Here is a 21,638-nt window from a genome sequence, read left to right on the forward strand (position 1 = left end):
AACAAATAGAATCCATTTAAATGACTACGCGAAGCTGTCACTTACTTAAGAATGATTTTATTAAACATAAAATTATACCGAAGCAAATTCTGAAGTCATTTTCAGAAACCAAGACATTTTCTGCATTCAGAAATAGCTGTTTGCTTATACAAACATACATATTTTTTTTTTCAGTAAGGCATTTGAGATGCTTTGTCCTCTGGAAAAATAATAATAGGAGGGGATGGATGCATTTACAGTATAAACCAAATCTGCTACCACTTTACTTACAGTTTACCACAGATGGCAACACAGGTTTGAACCGCTAATACGTCCTTGCTATTGTTTAGTTAACTATCATAGTGTTCTACATAAACTCAGTGCGTCTGAAAGCAATGAAAGGCAAGTCTTTGTTGTTATTTCCAACATCATCTCGCATTTTGGCGGATGTTGACGTGGTTGCAGCATCATATCAGGGTTTGCAGCTTGTTACGCTGTGGGTGTTTGATTATAGGTATTGCCAAGGAACTGCGCTCCCAAAGTACTATTTGTAGGAGGACGACTTTTAAAGGTGACATTTCACACTCAGCTCAGCAGGCGAGATGAACACAAATCCATGTAATTCCACATACTACGACGTGGTGATGTGAATTGAGTCTTCTTTGGAATCAGTAAAGAAAAAAAACCAACAATACTAAAGTGCTTTTCAAATATGTCCTCAAGATTAAAAGGACAGATACATAAATCATCAGTTGCACACCAACATCATTATATTGCTTAAAGAGGCATTTTGACAGATAGATAAACATTATCAGCACTTAATTCAGCTCTGCAATTAAGCATATGCCATTTTAAGGACTTCCAGATAAAAATCCCAACTATACATTGTTCAGTGGAAAACATAAAGCTAAATAAATAAATGCTTATTAATCCAATGCAGTTGGCTTTGACTGCAAGTTCGTTAGCATTGGTACCAAACACAATTTCTTGTGCGATGGGGTTTTCAAAAATTCCATACAAAATCATAACAATAATAGCACAGCATGGGCTAAACTATAAAGTCATAAGCTAGCCTTAATAAAAACTGGAAGGTCTCACAACAGTGGTGGGGTACACGAGCAACCAATGTAATTTAAAACAGCTAGCAAAAAACCTTAATTGAAATGCAAAGTATCCTGCAGTCCTTGCCAGGCACTATTTGGCTTTTAAAGATTTGATTTAAAAAGAGACAAGAATAGAGATAATTTAGAGCTTAAGAACTATATTTTCCTTTACAACATAGGTTTAATTTCTTCTACAGAATTCCCCATTTCACTTTACAGTTTATTTCACCTTCCAGTCCAGTGAACTTAACATCTGGAGGATGACTGGTATTTTCTAGACCTCCAATAAGGGGGAAAAAATTCCTTAAAAGAGTACACGTGTATTTATTTAATTGAATATAAAACCCTGCTAGATCAAAAAGTCTATAAAGAGATTGAAGGATGGCCAAGAACATTTATGTACAGGTTAACAGTTGCACATCCCTCAAACATCAGACATTTGAAATCCTTTTAAATAAAAGGCAGTGAGACTGAGCGCCCCATTCTGAAATACCTGAGAACAGGCTTCCTCGATGCTCAGTTTGATAGTGGTAAACAGCACTAAAATTATACATGAGGAAACAGTAAGGTTCTGATACACTAATGTTATGTGGACTACAGATCTTTTTACACCATATAGAAGATAACAAAGAAGCAACCTCTACAGCCAAACCTCAGGTATGTCAGATTCCTAATTTCCGTGCCTAAACTTTTAAGGCCTACATCTGCAGTACAATGTTGGCGTGTGTTTGATGTAAGATTCCAGTTTTCAGAGCCAAAAAGGTAGTGGCAGTAGCATCCATACTGCCTGTAAGGAAGAACCTTAGTGCAAGCCATAGCTTCCAGATTATCCATACAGACGTCTTCCTGATGAATAGGCTGGTGGTCTCATCCAGGCCGCAGCCAGAGGACAGACCATCACTTGTGATACAGGCAACACAGGGAACTGTTATCATAGGTGTACAGTATTGGATACCTGCTTGGCACCAGAGTTCTGCTTTATGCTAGAGAAATTAGCTGTCTTTTATATTTAGAAATAAATTATCTGTATTCAGAGGCTGTGCATTCCTTTTGTATCCCCAAGTTAAGAACTTAGCATATGCAGCAATTCACTAGGCCTCCAAATGAGCCTGGCATGGTTTTTTTAGAGCTGGTACCTGCATGTTTACAGGAAGCTCTGATAGTCAAGGACATCCAGATCCAGGAATAGAGACTGATTCGATCCAGTCTCCACCTGTAAGTTACTCACCAGACAGAATGCTTCAAGGTTAAAGAAGTATCATTTAGTTCCTTCAATAAAGTGCATTACTTGAACTCCATTATGTTTGTAATGTTTCATTGCACAGAAAACACTAACAACACTCTCCTATCCATTAATTCTTCTATAAGATGAAGTCCTTCAGTCGTATGATAAAAGTTCACATATTGCTTTCACCAAAATAACAATTCAAATTCACTACAGTATTAACAGATGGTTTTGGCCCATTCTCCCACAATTAACATTTGACAAGCAAGCAGCGCTAGCTTAACAAACAGAGGAGTTAAGCCCAGCAAGTTTTAATATCAAATTACAAACTCTATTTTCAGTTCATTTGTGGAATGCAACAGCTGACAAAAAACAATAATAATAATTCTCTATCCAGAATTGCAAATGGCTCTTTCTCATTGGTATGAAAGCCTGTGCAGTTACTGTATTTTTTCTGGAAAGAAAGCAACAAAGTAAGCTGGAAAGAAAATAAAGCTGGGTTTTAAAAGTGCAGCATTTCTTCCATTATTTGTGATGTTGTATCATCTCTTCAAAGCTATTATTTTGAATGGACAGGGAGCTAAAGTTAGACCAAACCTTCCCTCCATAGATGGCTTTGTAGCATTTTCAGGGTACAAAAAGGTAAAGCTCTGCATTAGGCTTGCAAAAATTAAGAACAGCTCCATTTTTGCCAACTGCTCTCCCATGCACACACGTTTACCTAAAGAACAGTTAGAAAGAGACTTATTAGTGTTTTTTATGCTGTTGATTCATTTGTTAACACACATGCAATTCCTATGACAGTGCATTCCGAATGCAGAATTGCTCTAGCTATGGGTAACTTATGGACTTCCAAAGCTTTGGTCTCTGGTATTTGAGTCTGAGTTTTGCTCAGCTTTACTGCTTGATATTAACAGTACTTACATCCATAAGAAAAGTATTATCAAAGCAGGATTCATCATTTCTGCTTGGCATTTGCAGCTTTTAAGAACCCACTTTGCAAGGCACCAAATACAATGATAAAACAAGTCCTGCGAGTCCTTTTATATCTCGTGTCTCTTAGGCCCTACACTTGATAAAGCAATATGTGGGTATCTTACCCATTCCAAAAGGAATGAATGCCTCTTTCTTAATTATCTGGCCATTTTCATCCAGAAATCTTGTTGGTTGAAAGTCATCGGGGTTCTCCCAAATATTAGGATCTCTGTGTACCGACCACAAGTTGGGCACGATCACGCTGCCCTTTGGAATAGTATATCCCTGCAGCACTGCGAAAAAAGAAAGCAGAAAGACAGAGAATCTGATAAGCTGCTAGAAGTAAAAACAGGAGACTTACTAAAAAAAAGAAAACATCACAAAAAACAATATGGATCTGTAGCTGTGGGTTGCAAATGTAGCAGGCAGTTGAAGCAAAGGTGACCTCTGCTAGCCTGGCTGGCTCAGACACAGGCCAGAGCAGCTGGAAAGAAACCAAGTTACGGCAATAGCTCCCTGCAGGGAAAAGACAGCTGAGAAGCCTCAGTCACGTTACTCTTCTCCAAAGCCTCCTTCAGCATGCCAATACCACAGCAGCAGTCATTAGAAATGAATGCATTCTGCTGAATGGAAATGCTATAACCTAGTTTCCTCCCAATTCTCTGCTGTTACAGAACCTCTGTGCAGAGATGATGGAGGTAGGGAAGAGGCATGTGTTTTGATGTGTAATCACTAAAGGGTTTTCGAGCAACTGGTCTCATTTAAGAGTGTTGCACCTTATTGTCCTGCAAGCCAAAACATCCAAAAATCAAATCAATTCAGAACTGGATTTGAAAGCCAAGTACTGCTACCTCTCACTGACTTAAACCAGTTCTCAGCTATGTTTATGAAAACCTACAGACAACAAAAGGACTTCAGGAAATATATTTATTCAGGAAATATATTTATTATTATTATTTGCACTGTATTTGCCTTTTAAGTTTTAGCAAATCAGTTACTTGTAAGTAAGTTTTTCAGATCTCTGCGTCAGATGGCCAAAACCAACTCCAAGTACAACTACTTCCAACTACTACAGATCACATCAGCCAACATAAAATGACACCCAGAAAAGACATCTCTCTAAATTAGAGAGGCATTTGGGACATCAGGTCAGACATGCTGCTCACCTTAGTGAATATCTCAAGCTCAGTTACTCTCTATGTAAATCGCATTTTTTGCACTTGAGCTACAAGTTTTAATAGACAAATGAGGTCTCTGTAAATTCTCACCAGATGTCCCATCAGATTTTCATCTACAAAAGAAACTCTTTGTGTTAAGTCTCTAAAAATGCTTACCAGCAGTTTCTGAAGCCATTCGTGGGATAGAAAGGGGAACAACTGCAGTCATCCTCTGCACTTCCATAATGGTTGCCTCTGTGAAGGGCATTTGAGCCTTGTGGGTAAGAGAGGGAACTTTGTCACGTCCTAGAACTGCTTCAATTTCTGCATGAACTTTCTCTGTGTAAGAAGTACAATATATGAGAAGGCATCACCTCAATTTCACTTATCTGTGCTTCAGTGTTTACATAAATTTGTCAAAAATTATGACAATACGAGATCTTCTAGCCAAAATAACTGTGGCAGCATAAGCCTACAGAACAGTCTCAACAATGAAGAAACCAACCAAGGACAATCTTGACAAATGTTTGGAGTAAAGCTACAGAGAGGACAGTCACTGACTGTGCTGCTATGGTGGCTAAGCACAGGAAAAGTTCTGTTTCAGTTCCAAATGTAGTTGTAACCTTAGTTAACAGTTTAACTATACAGTAGCTTGAATAGTCAAAACATTAAGAGCCTGGCCTGCCTTAAAAATAAAAGGAAAGAAAGAAAGAAAAAGAAAAGGAAGAAGACAACATAGACTGTATGGCCCAGCTGGTGGCTAAAAAGTCAGTTTTCAGAACTGGAAAAGGTGATGAAGAGAAGGGAAAGCTTTAAATATGGTTGCTCTGTGTACATCATTCCAGAGCAGGAATTCTGGTGCTGTTACTGCAGGCATTACAGCCACACAGCTCTTGTTTTGCTGTTTCCCACTTTCTACTCACAGAACCTAAACTCAGCTACTTCTCATTTACCCAGGAAGGCATCAGGTGTTCCTTCCCCGCAGGAAAAAAACAGAAGTAACTGAGCTCATCTCCACTCTCATGAAAAACAGAGAATCTCCAAACACTTGCTCCTCCTGTCATCTCACTAAAGGCTCAGCACACAAGGAAGTTGATTAAGAGAAGTTTCAAGGACACAAGATTTGTTTTGCCCTTGGACTGAATGATGCTGCTTTTATTCCAGGTAACTCAGAATCTGGCTAGAGAGCAATAGAAAATCCTGAGAGGAAAAGATATCAAAATCAACTTTTCATTAAAAAATAAGCCCATTTTCATTTTTTTACCCTTGACACCTGCTTGCCTTTTCCAAGATTTCCTAACACTGGTCCAAGATTCTCATTGATTCTCTGTTTTCAGACAGGAGCATTCAGAAATATCATAGGGGTAGTGATGAGTGAACACTTGCTGCCACCTACTGGGTTTGCTGGGAAAACAAATTCTCATATAAAGAACACGACGAGAAATAGCTTAACAGTAATGGATCTGTTAATAGTGTGGCCCGTGGATACTTGGTCTGTGGATTTTACTACTAGTTTCATTCTTATTTATATTTTTTCTGGCACATCATAGCCTTTCATTCAGGTATGCAAGTTCACAGTAACAGAGGGAAAGAAAGGAAGATTAAGGAGATTGACTGCTCCATGCCAAATGTCATACCATTGTTTTATCATGAACAACACTTCTTAGGAGTTTGTGAAGATATGTGCAATTACACAGAGAGCAGCCAAAATGCTGCTAGCCATTTTTTTGCATTTCCAGGAAATATTTGCCTGCATTTACTACTGCTGCATTTTCTTGTATTCCCCTTAGGGGACAGGAGAAAATTTACTTGGGGAGGGGAAGGGGGGTTGAGGGAAGAGAGAGAAAAATAAGGTCCAGACGTTAATTTCCAAGCAAACAGGACACATAAAGAATGGGATATTAGAAGTAAGAGAATTATATTACACAACTAAGAGATGTATCCACTCTAGGGTACTGAGCTTAATTAAACATATTGTTTAACAACAGCCATGGCATAAGGAGAAAGGCAATTGTAGAAAGGTAGTACAAGTGGTAGAAAACTGAAGAAAAGAGAATAATGATCACATATTCATTAGCAGACAAGAGGGAAGGGGGATTCAAACACACAAACAAACACAGCACACAAAACCGGTCCAGCTCTCACTTGTGTAATGCACAACATATCTAATTCTTGTAACTGCCTATCAAGTCAAGCAGTGATAACACACAACCATAAAAAACAAAAGGAGCCCAGGCAATTCGTCCTCTGTGAACTCTATCTTGTATACACTGAAATGGCACCCTATTTTGCAATCTTTGCCCAACAACTTGTGTTGACTTTGTACAATAAACTATGATCTTGACCTATTTAAAGATTTCACTGCAGAGTTAGGTACTGTAAACAAGCATCCATTGGCTAATTTGTAAAGCAGCTGCAGTACACGATAACTTCAAAATTTCAGGTACTTTATAAAAGTATTCCTGGTTTAAATTGTTCTTCGATAACTTGAGTTTTACTCTTCATTCCAGGTTATGAAGAAGCCTGGGCAAAGGGGAAGTGGTTCACTATTAAGAACTGAAGCAGAATTACCCAAGTGGAATCCGTCACCCTGATGAGGTTTCAGTCTGCATATATCTGGCAATTACTTTAGTGGAGTGAATTTGCTGTGCAGGATTTCATGAGACGCTGCTAATAAGTTAATAAATCAGTTGCTTTATTTTATATAAGTTCAACAAATTATATTTGACAAATAGGTTAAAAGAAAAATGTTGCCTTTGCAATGACATGTAGCAAGACCAAGTATAAAAAATATTTAATCAAAATGAACTGTAATTCTTGTAATACCAAACCACTATGCCAAGGTTCCCTTGAGTTCCTTGCAAAAAATAAAGTTGTCCCAAAACAGAAGCAATGCACAGTCGCAGCATAAAGGACAGCTGAGATAGTTAATATACAGCACCAACAATAAAAGATCATCGTAGTAGGGGAGGATAGAAAAAGATGTTTAATTACATACCAGCTTTTCAAATTGCACATAGATATCATAGACATGCAGCAGCACCCCTAATTACTTCAATAGTGTTTCTGTTTGCTTTCAATTCTGAAAATCCAAGTGGAGTTTACAGAACACCAAGAATAGTCTTACCTTGTACTTCTGGGTAGAGGGACATGTAGAGCAGGCACCACAATATCGTGTTGGAAGTAGTGTCTGTGCCTGCAATGAACAGGTCTCCAATGATAAAAAATAGGTAGTCTTCATTAAAACTGCTTTCCTTGTTGTTCTTCTCTTCTTCTGCATGGAGGAAGTACATATCAATGAAGTCCCTGGGATTTGCTGCATCCAGTGTATCCCTGTGCTGTGCAATTATTTGCTTTAGAAAAGCAGTAATATCTAACTCTGTTTTTCTAAGCTCCCTGAAAGGCCCAAAGGGAAGGTAGTATAGCCAAGGGCAGATGTTGACCAGGATCATAGAGCTGTTCACACTTAGCTCCAGTGCACGGGCCATGTTCTTCAGCATCGTCTTGAACTCAACGTCTTCATAATTGAAACGCCTGCCAAAGGCCATGGAGCAGATAACATTAGACACTGCATTGCGAATAATCGGAAAGGGATTAAATGAATCCTTCCCATGCTTCAGCATTTCTTCCTTTATGAACTTCAGCTCCTCAATGATCTTAGGCTCCAAGCTATGTCTTCCTACTCCAAAATGCCGCAGTGTCGCAAGAGAGAATTTCCTCTGTTGCTTCCACACAGGGCCATAAGGTGCAAAAATAACACCTGGAAGGGAAAAGAACAGTCTGAAACAAAGCTGTTCTGTTTTCAAGTGGAAAGAGGGGAAGCAGTTAGGCAGGCCTGAAAGCCATAAGTCAAAAGAAGGGGAAAAGATACACAGCAGCTGTTCCAAGCATTGGGTTTGGAGCTAGAGGAGGAAGAATTTCAGCACCCTGAGATACAAATTCTTTGAGCATGACGCAATATGTGATATTAAAATACCAATTCTTTCTTTTTCTGTTCTATTTTCTCTCCATTTGTGTGTGTACATAGTTCTACTACAAGTATTGTTTTTACCTACAGAGGACACACATGCTGCAAACACAGAAAGTGAAGATGGATTCAGAGCCATGTGGCAACAGCCTGACTTGCATCTCTACATTTTGGTGCCTCTAGGCACATGCTCTGCAAGATAATATCACTATGAAATACAGTTCTGTTCATCAGCTTCATACAAATATTGCACACTTACAAACAGAAACATCTCTGCTGCACAACCTAAATGAACTCTTTCTAATACTCCACGGTTAACCTGAGAGAGTGTATAGTCATTAAAACAAGGGCCAGTGCTGCCCTCATTCTCCTAATATAGTCAATTTTGCCTGGAAATAAAAAGTGACTTTATAACAGCAGCGTCTATTGTACCAAATGCAAATCTCAATGCTAAGTTGAAATGGAAGAGGTCACAAATTTTTCTATATTCAATGTCACCTACATTTCTCTTAAGACTCTGTGTACATAGCCCCAATAAACAAGGAAGAACATTATGATGAGTCAGTACAAGCCGGTCATCAGCTGAGCTTCACCTTCGCTGTACAAAACCATTATCTATTCTCTAGCACTTTTAAAACAGAACCAAAACTTTTCAGATCCTCTTTTTTTTAAAGCAACATTTCCTATTAGTGCTGCTGCCATCAAGGAAACACAAGGGTGGGTGAAATAAGAGGCTTATTGAGGGGCTGCATTTGGCCAATAACCAATAAACTGAGTTGTCAGGGTTAGGGGCTGCTGTGTGTGCAGACCTGTGGATATCTTGTAACAAAGCAACACTTTATTTCTCTCCCACAAGAAATGTCCTTAAAATGGACAGCACAAACACAACTTCCTCTTTCTGACACTGGGAAAATTAGTTTCAGGATCCAGGTAACCTCACATAAGAAAACTGATTGGTTATCTCGGATGTAAGAAAGTCTCTCCTAATCAAGGCAACAAACCTTTCCAGCAGTCACGCATAGAGGCTGCACAGCACTCCTGACGCCCTGAAACCTCTCACTATTGCAGAACATCAAGAACTGATTTGCAGATTGGAAAAGTGTAACATAGGAGCAAAACAGATTACAGAGAAAGAAAAGGGTAAGAGTAACAGGGATAACTTAAAATGCCAACTGTCTCCCTGGCAGGGAACAACAGTGGAAGAGCAGCCAACTGCAGAGAATTAAAACCCCTTCCAATACAATAAATGAAGCAACAAACACAAAGGCAAGCAAACAAAAACTCCCTTTTTACATGAAAAGTTCAAATACAGCAACTTCTGCCCAAGGTTATTTCCCCACCCCCTTAATTTCTCAGTGTTTGGTTTAGTGTTGCTGTAATACCAGCAGCACTGACAAACAAAATTCATGACAAAGAACATTCAGCTTCTGCCTTGCCCCGTGTCCGTGTCTAGAAGCAGCCGAGGCAGGACTACAAGGGCTGACAGTCTCTATAGACTCTCCCTGTTTTGCTATGCAGCTGTTGGAATGCAATTATTTGCCATTTGGGATGCTTCTGCTTGCTCTCCTCCACACACAATAATTTATTTGCATCCTACATAACTCAGCTGAGATAAGCACTCCTCCCTTTCACATTATGCTCATACAGAGTAACAGTAAAGTTTAAAATATATTTCTGCAGTCCAGAAAGCAAACTGTATCCTGAAGTACATCAATAGCAGCAAGACCAGCAGGGTGAGGGAGGTGACGGCATCTTCTCTGCTCTCATGAGGCCCCATTTGGAGTAATGATTCCAGCCCTGTGGTCCCCAGCATGAGAAAGACATAGAGCTGCTGGAAGATGAGTCATGAAGATGTTCATAGAGGTGAAGCACCTCTCTTACAAAGAAAGGCTGAAGGAGCTGGGCTTGTTCAGTCTGGAGAAGGCCCAGAGAAGCTGCAGCTGCCCCAACCCTAGAGGTGTTCAAGGCCAGGTTGGATGGGGGCTCTGGGCAGCTGGATCTGGTGACGGGCAACCCTGATGGCAGCAGGTGGTTGGAACTTGATGATCCTTAATATCCATTGAAGCTCACTGTACCTGCAGCTGTTGCCTTGCCAGTAATGTAACCCTGTATAGTGCAGGTCAAGTACTCCGTTATGTGTCAATACTCAGTCCGGCGAAGGCACCTGAAACTTCCAGCAGCCTTCAGAGAAGCTCCCTGTGCTGGGCTGGGCAGCCCCTGCAGTCCGTAACACATTCCCCTACTCCCTTCTGAGCACTGTACGCTACACCTGTAGTTCACTTTACAACACCAGGGGGGAATTCACCTCCTTGTGACAGCTAATGTCAAGTGACACGTAACAATCTGGAAGAACTTCTTTACAATAAGGGTGACGGAGCACCAGAGAGGCTGTGGAGTCTCCTTCTATGGAGACACTCAATACCCATTCTGGATGACTACCTGTGTGTCCTACTGCAGGGAGTCTGTTTTAGCAGGGGGCTGGACTCAGTGATCTCCTCAGGTCCCTTCCAACTGCTGCCATTCTGCGTAATTCGGACCGTTTTACAGACAAACCTCACCTCATGTACCTCCCTATTCCCAATCACAGCTGCAGCTACCTTCCAGATGGAACTAATTGCCAAGCGGCAGGACCCCACTGCAGTGCTGTATGGGGAGAGCTGCATCCCTCCCACCGCTGCCGTGTGTTTGTTTGTTTACAGCACAGCTAACGCTGCTCTTGCCCTTTCCCAAGCCATGCTTATAGGGCTGCTAGCGGACCTCGGTTGGAGCCGTGAGGAAGCGCCTCTCCCCTCGCTGCCTCGGCTCGTTCCGCCCGCAGCCGCTACGCTCGGATCCCCCCAGCCCAGCCCGGGCCCTTACCCTTGTTGTGGGTGATCAAGAGGACGATGGGGACGGAGGGGCGGTCGCTGAACACCTCCGCCTTCTGCACCAGCGCCTCCCGCACCGCCCCGAAGGTGTTGAGAACGATGAAGGGCCGGCTGCCCACGAAGAGCCGGAAGATGCTGCCGTACATCTTGGTGAGGCCGGTGAGGAAGACGTGGGGGGAGAAGACGGGGGAGCCTGGACCGCGGCCCCACACCTCCAGCACCCACCTCCGGAGCAGCGGCGGCGGCAGCAGGGCGAAGGCGCAGTTGCCCACCAGCGGCCACGGAGCGGGGCCCGGCGGCAGCCCCGGCGGCGCCCGCGGCCGCAGCATCCAGTAGCAGCCCAGCCAGCACACGGCCGCCAGCAGCAGCTCGGTGGCGGTGGGGGCCCGCAGAAGCCACTCGCCGTCCGCCGCCATCCTCTCAGGTGGCAGCGCTCGCCCCTCGCCGCCCCCTCCCGGTGCGTAGCGGATTAAGATGGCGGGGGCGGGCGGGCCGCGGGAGGCGGGCGGGAGGCGAGGCCTGAGGCGGGCTGACCCCCCCACCCCCTACCCGGACGCCGCCGGGCGTGGGCAGCTACAGCCGCAATCACGGAGAAAGAGCCAGTGGCAGCTGTGAGCTGCTCTTGGTGAATGCCTACATCCCTTATTAACGAACCTGACTTTAGGAACTCCCCTCCCAAACACAGCTCAGCACCAGCAGCCTCAGACGTAACCCTTAGGTGCGACACGAGGCTACTGCCTGCTCCTTCAAGCAGGTGCTGCAGCACTAAATGTAACAGGCCCTCGTTTAAAGGCTCTTCTTTCAAGGTTTGCAAGCAAGTGTCTCATCAACAACACACACACACACAAAATTAAAGGAATATGTGCTTACCATCAAATTGTTGTTTTTAAGCAGTCAAATGGTTAAGGAGAGAGAAGGACAAGCAGTTCATAGAACAGTAGCTGGGCTACAGTGAAAAGGTTTTATTGCAAGTTAAGTGTACAGAAGTTACAGGAATTTTAGACACACGTAAAGCTTCCACTGGTCAAGGTCTGTTTTTCTCCAAGCAATTAAGGCAACAGTATGCAACCTCTTTCATCTCATATAAACAGAAAGTGGAACTTTCACTACTGCTGAAACAAAGCAGAAACTAAGATCCCATTTAAATCACCTTAAAGCAGAACAGAATGCAGATTGACTTTGTCCATATTTGGCAGAAATTCAGAGGTTCAATTACAGTGTTCACAAAAGAGGCACCTATTAGGAAAAAACAGCACGAGAATATGAAAATTAATCTGAACAAAAGAAAATCTGAGTCTCAAGGGAAGCTTTATGTTCTGCAGTCCGTCAATATATAGTCAAGCTATTTAGCACATCTTAAAAGACATTAGTTTTCCCCCCACATAGAAGCAATCTAGCCTCACCTCCTTCTAAGCCTGTTTGACAAGTGGCTGGAGAAAGTAATTCTGCTTTCCTTGGAAACTATTCCTACTACAAGGTAATAAAAGCCACCTTCCATTTACTTCAGCTCTTTTGGAAAGTCCATTCCTCAGTCTGCTCCAAGAAATAGTTCACAAAGAAAGTTCAAATCGATTCACATTTCTTTAAAGATAACCAAATTACAGTATTAATGCCCAAGCAAAAGAACTGGAAAGTTAAAGAGAATAAACTCTTCCAAGCAATATAATATTTCTCTCAGATTTTGTCAGCCTGTGAATCCTATCACAACACTTAGACCATTGATTGGTCATTCTATGTAGTTGCTAGCAATAATTTTCCTCAGCAACAGGCTGTGTTTCTGTGTGTTTCAGTTTGTAGGCAACTTTTAAGCTCTTTATTTCCACAGGCACTTAGTTTGGGAAAAAAAAAACAAAAACACAAAAAAACCACAAAAAAAAAAACCAAAAAAAAAACACCCCTAACCAACCAACCAAAAACAACCCACTTTGTTAAAAGCATATGGAAAATGCTTAGAGGTTCTCCAAGTAGCATCTAGCACACTGACAATCATAGTTCCATCACTCACAGCAGATGCTAACACAAAATCCGCACTCAGTCACCCACTAGCCAGAACCTGCCATGTGCTCACAAAAAGCTTCATTTCTGCAGGGCATTTATACATGCAGTCATATATTTCTGCTAGTATTTCTACTTATATTGCACTCTTTAAAAAAGATAGTTTTGTCTGAGGCAACTAGTTATTACAGGAAAGCTATATTGCACCATGGATTAGAGCTGTTACAGGTGACTTAATTCTCTCCCTTTGGCTATTCCAAATCTCTTGCTATTAAAGCCAGCTCTGAGAGCAGTGAGACAATATAGACTGTCACTAGGTTATCCCTCTCTAACTGGATGGTTAGTTTAATTAAAAGCAGAAACAAACTAGTCCTGGAGTAGTCTTTGCATAGACAAGAGAAGTTCTGTAAAACAAGTCTTTGAGAAGCCTGTTTATTGAAGTAGCAAAAGTAAATGGTTTGGAAGAACTCCTTCAGTATAAAAAAGGTGCAACCTTAGAACAGAGAAGGTGGCACATTTGTCTATACAGACTGCTCACTCACACACCTACACATGACACCTCACCTGCACTTTCAAGCATGCAGAGGTGCAAGACTTCACACTTTCTCACTATTGGATCATATTTATTTCAAAGATGGGAACTATACTATAGCCTAATCTTAAAGGCATCAGCACTTTCACAACTGTCAATCAAAAGGGAGCCTTTAACAAGAGCTATAGGTTTTCATTTCTCTTGGAGAGAAAATGTAGATAATGCTGCCTGAAGACTCTATTTAGAATGATTAGGAAGTGCATTACCCTCTATTATATGCAACATAAAACCATAACTAAAGAGGGGGGAAAAACTGCTACAGAAGGCACAAGGAACTTCTCATCTTAAATTTGCTTATGAAGCTGTAAACCAATAAGAACTTATCTTCCATAATCTCAATCATCTTAATTAAGGCTTTCACATTGACTCATTACATCCTACTACAAACTGCCTTAATAATCACATCAAAATTCTGCTTTCAAATTTCACCTCTGCTCATTAGATATGGCTACATGGGCATCTTCCTTCACAAGTTTATTTCTCAAAACTTCCAGCAGAAGGTGCATCTACCATAGAGATCAGCAATTCCTCATACAATTTTCTGTCCTCAAGGTTTCAACAAAGCTGATGAAGCCTGACACTAAATCTATGCCTGAAACCTATCTAACATCCTTTACATCTCACATCAAGTTTCAAAAGGTGAGCTGTCCTAAGCACTTGTGAAAATCCAATCTCAGACTGGCCTCCACCCTACACACTCCTACCCTCTTCACACATTTAAAATATTTACAATTATATTTTGTAGGTTTTATACAAAATAAATAGAAAAGGGTCGTATTTTTATAAAAAAGCATTTAGAACAAGCTTAAAATATAGAGAAATTGCTTTATTGAAAAAGGCGTCAAAACAGCTCTGCTTAGTGTTCATGGGTGATAAGAGAATACCAGCTCTTGATATTTTTTGGAGATTATTAGCACCATAGATGGACATTGTTTCTGGTTTGGGTATTTTTTTTGAAAGATGAATGTGGTCATGTCAGTAGCCCAAAGAATTTCATTTGTATAGTACATACATCGACCATAAGGAGTTTCAACTTCTACGTGCCAAGTGAGCAAACCACATAGGACAAAGCTTCTTTGACATTAGGACAATTTTCTTTAACATTTTCTTTACCAAATCCATGGTCAGCAATGCAAGTGATCATGACAGATAGCACCTTTCATGATATAAGCTTTAAGATGCTTACATTATTGCTTTAAGTACAGCCAGTGCATTTTGTTTTTTAAACATACAGTGAACATAGATTGCAATGTCTTACAAATCACAATACCAGTATCTCACAGCATACAGCAAACAACAACACTGAGTTGTCATCTGCTTAACCAAAAATTGACATGCTAGGAAGCATCATAATGTTCTCAATGTTTTCTAGTTTAAGAGCCAACTCTTGCTAATTGTGAATTATTATTCACAAGAAAAGGAGGTCCAGCTGAAAACTATCAGTAAAAACTACAGCACAAGAGGCCTAAAGTAGTACCACTTGTTAAAGAAATGTTATGCTGTACAGTGATTGCAGAACTGGACCTCAAAACTGGAAGGAAAAAAAGAAAACAGCCATACATTAGCTCCATAGCATGCACAAACCACAACACTCCTGGTTTTACCATCTTCAGCTACTCAGCAGGCAACAGCTTTCCTGGCACAGTTTTTCCCCAGGGTGGATGCATAGCACCAATTAACATTCAAGGCTAGGAATTCAACCTCGGAAAAAATGATGCCAGAAAAGCTGCTGGTTGATGAGAATGAAAACCACATTGCAGTTGAAAGGAATGTCCTGCCCAAGTCTCTAGAGTTCTCCTCCAAGTCACATGGAAACAGTGAGAACTGCAGACATCAGAACATTATTTCCTCTTTTGCTTTCAGGCTTCTGGCTGCAACCCTGACCTCAATAAAACAACCAGACCTCATCTTTATCATACTCCAAACGTGCTATCTTAAGTCAGAACAAAAACTAAAAATGAACATAAAACATTCAAAGAGCAAAAATTTCTCAATGCAAGTGAACAAGCATTCCCCAGGATGTTAGATTTTGTACCTGAAAGTAATTTTAAGTAGTGCAAGTATGTGTCTGACAAGAGTATCTTTTGGCTTTATTGGTAATTATGGAGCTTTCTTCAACGTTAATAATGGTACTCAGCATCAAGTTGTTTAGAAAGCAACAGAGGCAAGAGAAGAAAGACAGATGCAAGAAAGACGAGGCAGCTTAAGCTACACATAAGCACCACTTTGAACAGCAACAATCTATGAAAAATTAGAATGCAAAACCAGCTTTCACAAAAGGAGCCCTGACATATTATCCAAGGTAGAAGAGGTGCTGAAATTTCAAAATCCTGCTTAAGATCCATACACACAAAATTCACCAGTGCAGTTACAAGTAAGCAAGGAAATAAAATTCCCCTTAATATTATCAGCAATCCCACTATCCCCTAACACAGAAAATTCCCAAACATACATATTCATTTCTAGTGCAACTCCAATGCTTGAAGTAACACCAGCTCAGATATAATGTTGAATAAGAACTGTCTTTACAGTGGTTCCCCTTTTCAGTCCTATTCTTAAGTTTTCTCTTTTTAAGTTCTATTATGCTTTCTAGCTATTGTTGCCTTCCATGCTGAGGCCTCAGACTGAAAGGGTCCCAAAAGAACAAGCAAAGATGGCTGAGCCTACTATGCAGGTACAACCTAGTCTATCCTCCCAGAAGAAAGAGAAACCTCTGTGTTCTGCATCCAGTGCTGTGGATTCTCAGCCACCATAAAGGAACAGGAAGAGCTTAACATACAAGCAAAATTACTTCAGTGGCACACAGAGATATTTATGTACTCTAAAGCAGTGACAGTCACTTGGAATAGCGGTCAACAGAAGTAATTTTCTTCAAGATTCTTCTTTCTTCCCCCTCTCCAAAACTGAACTTCAGTCACACTCATTTTAGCACCCAGTCTAGAACAAGAAATATTCACTCTTACAGATCATTTTAGTGTTGCATATCTGTAAAGACTCCTAGCCAAGTTCAAAACATTAAAGAAAATAAAGAATGGAGCTCAATGCCTGTGAAGTCAACCAGTAGTGAAAACCAGTTCCAAGAATTTGATCACGTATCTAATACACTCAGCAAGTATTTAAGATTATACCTTCTGAATCTTTAAGATAGTTCTGGTAAGTAAAAGCTTAAAGAAACCTTCCCTCAACCTGAAGCGGAAGACTTCATCTTGCACTGTAATGAATGAATCTGATGTCAGAATTATAAATCATACTTCATGTCTTCTAAAATGAGACAAGGGATTTGGTCTGGTACTGGGCTTTTGCAGGATAAACTGTCTAGCCAGACACTAAGGATGAGTGAAAGTTTAAACAGATTCAGATTTAAGAAACAGATAATCAGATTATCGCAAATCCTCTTAAGAAAATTCCCTCTCATGTCCTAAGATACCTTCTAGTTCCATCTTCATTAATAGAGCTTGTTTCTCAATTATATGAAGGTTACCAACACTTTAAAGTTTTCCCCTCCCCTCTTAAAAAAAAAAAAAAAAAAATAGTGGGGCTGGGGAGGAAGAAAGAAATCCAATGCTGAAGTTCATAGCAATGTTTAGCAGAGCTTTTTGTTACTAGCCCATCTGCAGCTACCTTCCCAAGAAAACAGCAACAGAGAATGACTAACAAGGAATAACATTTATGTCCACATGGGAGCGCTAAACGCATAGAAATAGTTTACAGCATTTTCAAGTGTGTTTGCCACTTCTGGCTGGCACGTTTTCTTGGAAAGAAGCATCTGCAGCACCATCACATAGCAGCTCATTTCTTTAAATGCTGAAGTTACCCTCTTAAATCCCAGTTTGGTATTTAAGAAATCCTGGTTTCAAGTTAAACATTCCTGGAAGTCTGATTCGTAAATGCAGAGCACCCAACAGCATTCTGATCATACTGACGTGACAGATACACAACTGTAGCTTTTTCTTTTTTGTTGTTTTAAGCGCCTACAGTGTTCAACATGTAGATGCTCTTCAGTAGAGAGAAGGAACGTTTTATTTAGTCACAGTACAGCTGCAGCTCGTGACATCTGTAAGAGATCATCATAACTCCAGGAAAGATACTTACAATGACATAACAAAAAACAGTGGGCCTTCACAGCCCAAATAGACTTATAGTCAAGCATCTGGTACATCAAGATAATCCAAATATTCTTCTGCTTTCACTCACTGCAATCTTTTCCCCTTTTCCCTCCTAGGATGAAACCATATTTTCTGCTTCACAGAATCTATATCATGATCTCCAAGTTCTTAGAATAATTTTTATTTACCAGCTGTTCTGTATTGGATAGACTACTACAGCTGTAAGTACTATTTTATAAGTAATTAGTTACCCTACTTCATCGCCATACATACATAGGCATAAAAAGTCTTCAAGCACATCTGCACCATGTTTGCAAGAACAATTTAAAGCTACAAAGATAGTAGAGGAATTCTTTTTTTAAATGTAAAGTAAGCACGCACCCTTTTGAGGCATTTGAATCAGTGCAGTAAAGTTAAGCACCTGTGGTGAAACCAAGCTAGAACAGGAATCAAGTATTTTGAGATATGGTTGTCGTCTACTATTCTTCTGCATTACAACAGAAATCTCTATCAAATTCAGCAGCAGAATGAAAAGCTCACACAAACAGAAGCAAAACCTCATTTTGTTCCATATTTCTTCTTCACATTTTCCCTCATAGCAACAGGAAAACCTACCTAATCCTCCATGAAGAAATCCTAGTTGGCAGATAGATGACAGAAATCCTGCTGAGACACAGTAGTGGCTATGCAGACAATTAGTTATCTATGCCATCAAAGTGTTTATTATTCAGCCACCAGATGAATACCACTGCTTAAGCTCCTTACTGGAATGCTTTACATCATGTTATTTTCAAGGCACAGGTAACAACAGTGAAATCCATTCATGATTTCTAGGAGCATTACTAGAACTGTCTTTAAGATGAACATATTGAAGATATCAAAGCCATTATCCAGATTCAAAAAATGTCATGCTCTGTGAAGTTACACTGACATAACACCATCTTGTTAAATCGATAGACTCTCATTGAACCAATTCACTTCTAATTGTACTTCCATGGAAGTGTTTCGATACCGGCTTTTTAGTTACTCAAGTTCTGCCAGGATCAAGCAAATACACAGCCATGTCTATACACACAGATTCCCGGGGCATATTTGAAAATTTTGAGCAGCTTATTTATAATAAAACAAACAAACAAGAGCAGAATTTCTTTCTTAGCTAAGTTCTTACCAAGGATGTATTGTAAGGAACATATGTTTTTTTTATTGTATTGTACTTTGATAATGCACAAAAATTTGAGAAGAACATTAACATTTTTATGTACAACAGTTACTGATCCCCTTAACTAAAACAAAATATATATTTTGAATAATCTGTATTGCATTTTATTACTTTAACTGCACTATCATAAAAACAAATTTCCATAAACTATGTTCATACCTGCCACTCAATTCAAGACATTTGTAAAATAAACACCATTTCCTTTATACTAGTGTAACTTCAACTCTTAATGCAGTTTTTGCTCTGCTATCAGGCTTAAATTGAAGACTTGGGGAAAAAAAATGAATTGATTGCAGAAATGAATTGCTAAAGATGGTACGTTAGCTTTCTAGTTTGCTTTCTCACCAATACAAAGCAAAGAAAAGCAACAAGAGTTAGGTAGTTGTTAATTAGCATTTCTGTTACATGTTTACACTGGTAGTTTCTTACATTCTCAGGCAATGTGTGTATATAGCCATTCTAACTGAACTAAAATCAGTAGGGAAAAAAGAGAAGAATTTGAACTTAAGAGTTGTACCACAGTGAAATGCAATCCCAAATGGTTTCATATAATAATTGAAGAAATGCTTCTGTTTTAGGCATTTAACTTGGGTTTTTTTTAATTAAATCACAAAAATGCGTCAAAAGGTACAAAAACCAAATTAGATGCAGAACTATGGCTCCCAAGCAAACTTGCTACATAGTTTCAACAGGAAATAGCTAATAAAATTAAAAGTCTATTTTAAATATAGCCCCATTCCAGATCCCGTCTCTCAAGCAGGTGAATCAATGGGACTTTTGCCTGAATTAAGAACAGTATGACCACTCTTTTTCACTTAAGTAGCTTTGTTTACACGTCTACCTACACATCAGCATGTGCTTCTGTGTGCGTATGCATATACATACACCAACAGTCACTGTATAGCTATATACACAAGGCCAAACTGCAGTTAAAGATTTAGACTTTGAAACTGTGCCCTTTTTAAAAAATAAAGTTCTAGGCTCCTTGAGCTCTGATGTTAGCAGCTATTCCTAATTTGCAAAGTCATCAGGTAGCACAACAGTTTAAATATAAAATGCTAATAAAAATGTAAAAATCGGTACATGGTAGAATATATGGAATAGTGGTAGCAGTACTTTGGGGTCATAAGATAGTCATACCCACAGAATGTAAAAAAGACTTACTTCCAGCTGTACTAGTCACACTAAGCTCTTACCTTCATTAGCAAGGGTAATGCAACAAACCCTTTCCCATTAACTGTGGTTTTTTGTTTACTTCAATACACGGATATCATGCTTCCATATTTTAGCACGTTTTGGCCCTTACAGTCCAGAACTTGAAGGATGAGATTTTCAGGTGCTTCTGTGGATGAGTGATAGCTAGCAGTGAAAGTGTTAATAAGGTCTTTGGCACCTCTATCTCATTAGTAAATGAAAGTCCTGCTCCATTTTCTTTAAGGAAAAATCCCATCAGCGGTGCATTCTATTGCACATCACGCTGCACAGCGCGATCACAGGAAAATATTATGAAATGGCAATATATTTGTTTACAATTTATTTCCAATCAATTTGCACAGACGTTTGGTCCACCTCCTCAGTTACAATATAGTCCTCTTGAGAACTTTGGTTACAGCATTAATATTTTGGTAAAAAAAACAGAGCAGATGCTTTCCTTTTCTTCAGGTAGATTTTTCATTGTCTTCTCCCGTTTTCTGAACCCGTGAATACTTTTTGCATGAAGATTTGAAGCAGCTGGGAGGCCAAGATATTGGCCAGGAGAAGCTGCAAGGAACAGATCCTTGAACGTTCTTCTCAAAGAAATAAAATATCGGATACCACCAAGCTCGAGAGAGAAAATTCGTCTGCGAGGAAACCTTTAGAGTCTGTATGGGCAGAAGCAGGAAAGGAAGAAAAGGACAGAGAGACAATAAGTTTAATTGATTACAGCATTCTATAACAGCAACAAAAGAAATCTACTTTAGAGTACATAACTGCAAAGACACTGTGTGTGAATACATTGTATTTATTCCAGAAAAAAAAGTGAAACATGTGAATACATTGTATTTATTCCAGAAAAAAAAAACAAACCAGTGAATACTCAGGTAAGTTATGCATCATAATACAAGCGTGTACTGCAAACTAAGCATCTTTAGCACAAAGGGATACTCTAATGCTATGTAGTTTAGGGAGACAAAGCACCCGAGTCTTTTTTGAATGAGCGTCCTTTCAAGCATGTCACGCTTTCATTGATGACTAATAGTTTTAAAACTAGATTAAAAGGGCTTCAGAACTAATATTCTACCTTCCTACTTGAAAAGGTTGTTGAAACATACCTTCTAGTGACACTTACAATAGAACTGCTATGGGAATTTACGCATAGTCTACCTATTTTAGGTTGGTAAGAAATATTTATCATAAGCTTAGATGATCAAGAGCTGTTTTGCACATCAACAACAGCAATAACAAAAACCATT

At 39.9% G+C, this 21,638-nt stretch overlaps 2 protein-coding genes across 6 annotated transcripts in view; both read right to left on the reverse strand.

The window, feature by feature from the left end:
* Nucleotides 1-41: 41 nt before the first annotated feature.
* Nucleotides 42-11,875, reverse strand: CYP2U1 (cytochrome P450 family 2 subfamily U member 1). The gene is made up of 5 exons (XM_015861355.3): nucleotides 11,266-11,875; nucleotides 7,567-8,199; nucleotides 4,617-4,778; nucleotides 3,408-3,575; nucleotides 42-3,028 (listed from the first exon to the last, which is right to left on the reverse strand). Exons 1-5 carry the CDS (start codon nucleotides 11,687-11,689, stop codon nucleotides 2,850-2,852), a joined length of 1,566 nt encoding a protein of 521 aa, XP_015716841.2. The 5' UTR covers nucleotides 11,690-11,875; the 3' UTR covers nucleotides 42-2,849.
* Nucleotides 11,876-14,665: 2,790 nt separating this feature from the next.
* The window catches only part of SGMS2 (sphingomyelin synthase 2), a 32,703-nt gene continuing 25,730 nt past the window's right edge, over nucleotides 14,666-21,638 (reverse strand). For 3 of the 5 annotated variants that reach the window (XM_015861357.3, XM_085545035.1, XM_085545037.1), the window contains exon 6: nucleotides 18,666-21,047. In XM_015861357.3, coding sequence (XP_015716843.1) covers nucleotides 20,844-21,047 — 204 coding nt within the window. In that variant the 3' untranslated portion in view covers nucleotides 18,666-20,843. Of the gene's footprint in view, nucleotides 21,048-21,638 lie in introns of all 5 variants that reach the window. The other 2 variants (XM_015861356.3, XM_085545036.1) reach the window with 1 other exon arrangement.

The sequence above is a fragment of the Coturnix japonica genome, chromosome 4, assembly GCF_054131305.1.
Source record: "Coturnix japonica strain WE chromosome 4, WE-NBRP24, whole genome shotgun sequence".
NCBI lineage: Eukaryota > Metazoa > Chordata > Aves > Galliformes > Phasianidae > Coturnix > Coturnix japonica.

Bases quoted from the DNA above. Each gene is read 5' to 3' on its own strand.
- CYP2U1 (XM_015861355.3), bottom strand. From the start codon at position 11,689: ATGGCGGCGGACGGCGAGTGGCTTCTGCGGGCCCCCACCGCCACCGAG. The intron at 8,200-11,265 runs GTAAGGGCCCGG...TTTCCCTTCCAG, and splicing joins CTTGATCACCCACAACAAGG to GTGTTATTTTTGCACCTTAT. The intron at 3,029-3,407 runs GTAAGATACCCA...ACTGTTCTTTAG, and splicing joins ATTCATTCCTTTTGGAATGG to GTAAACGTGTGTGCATGGGA.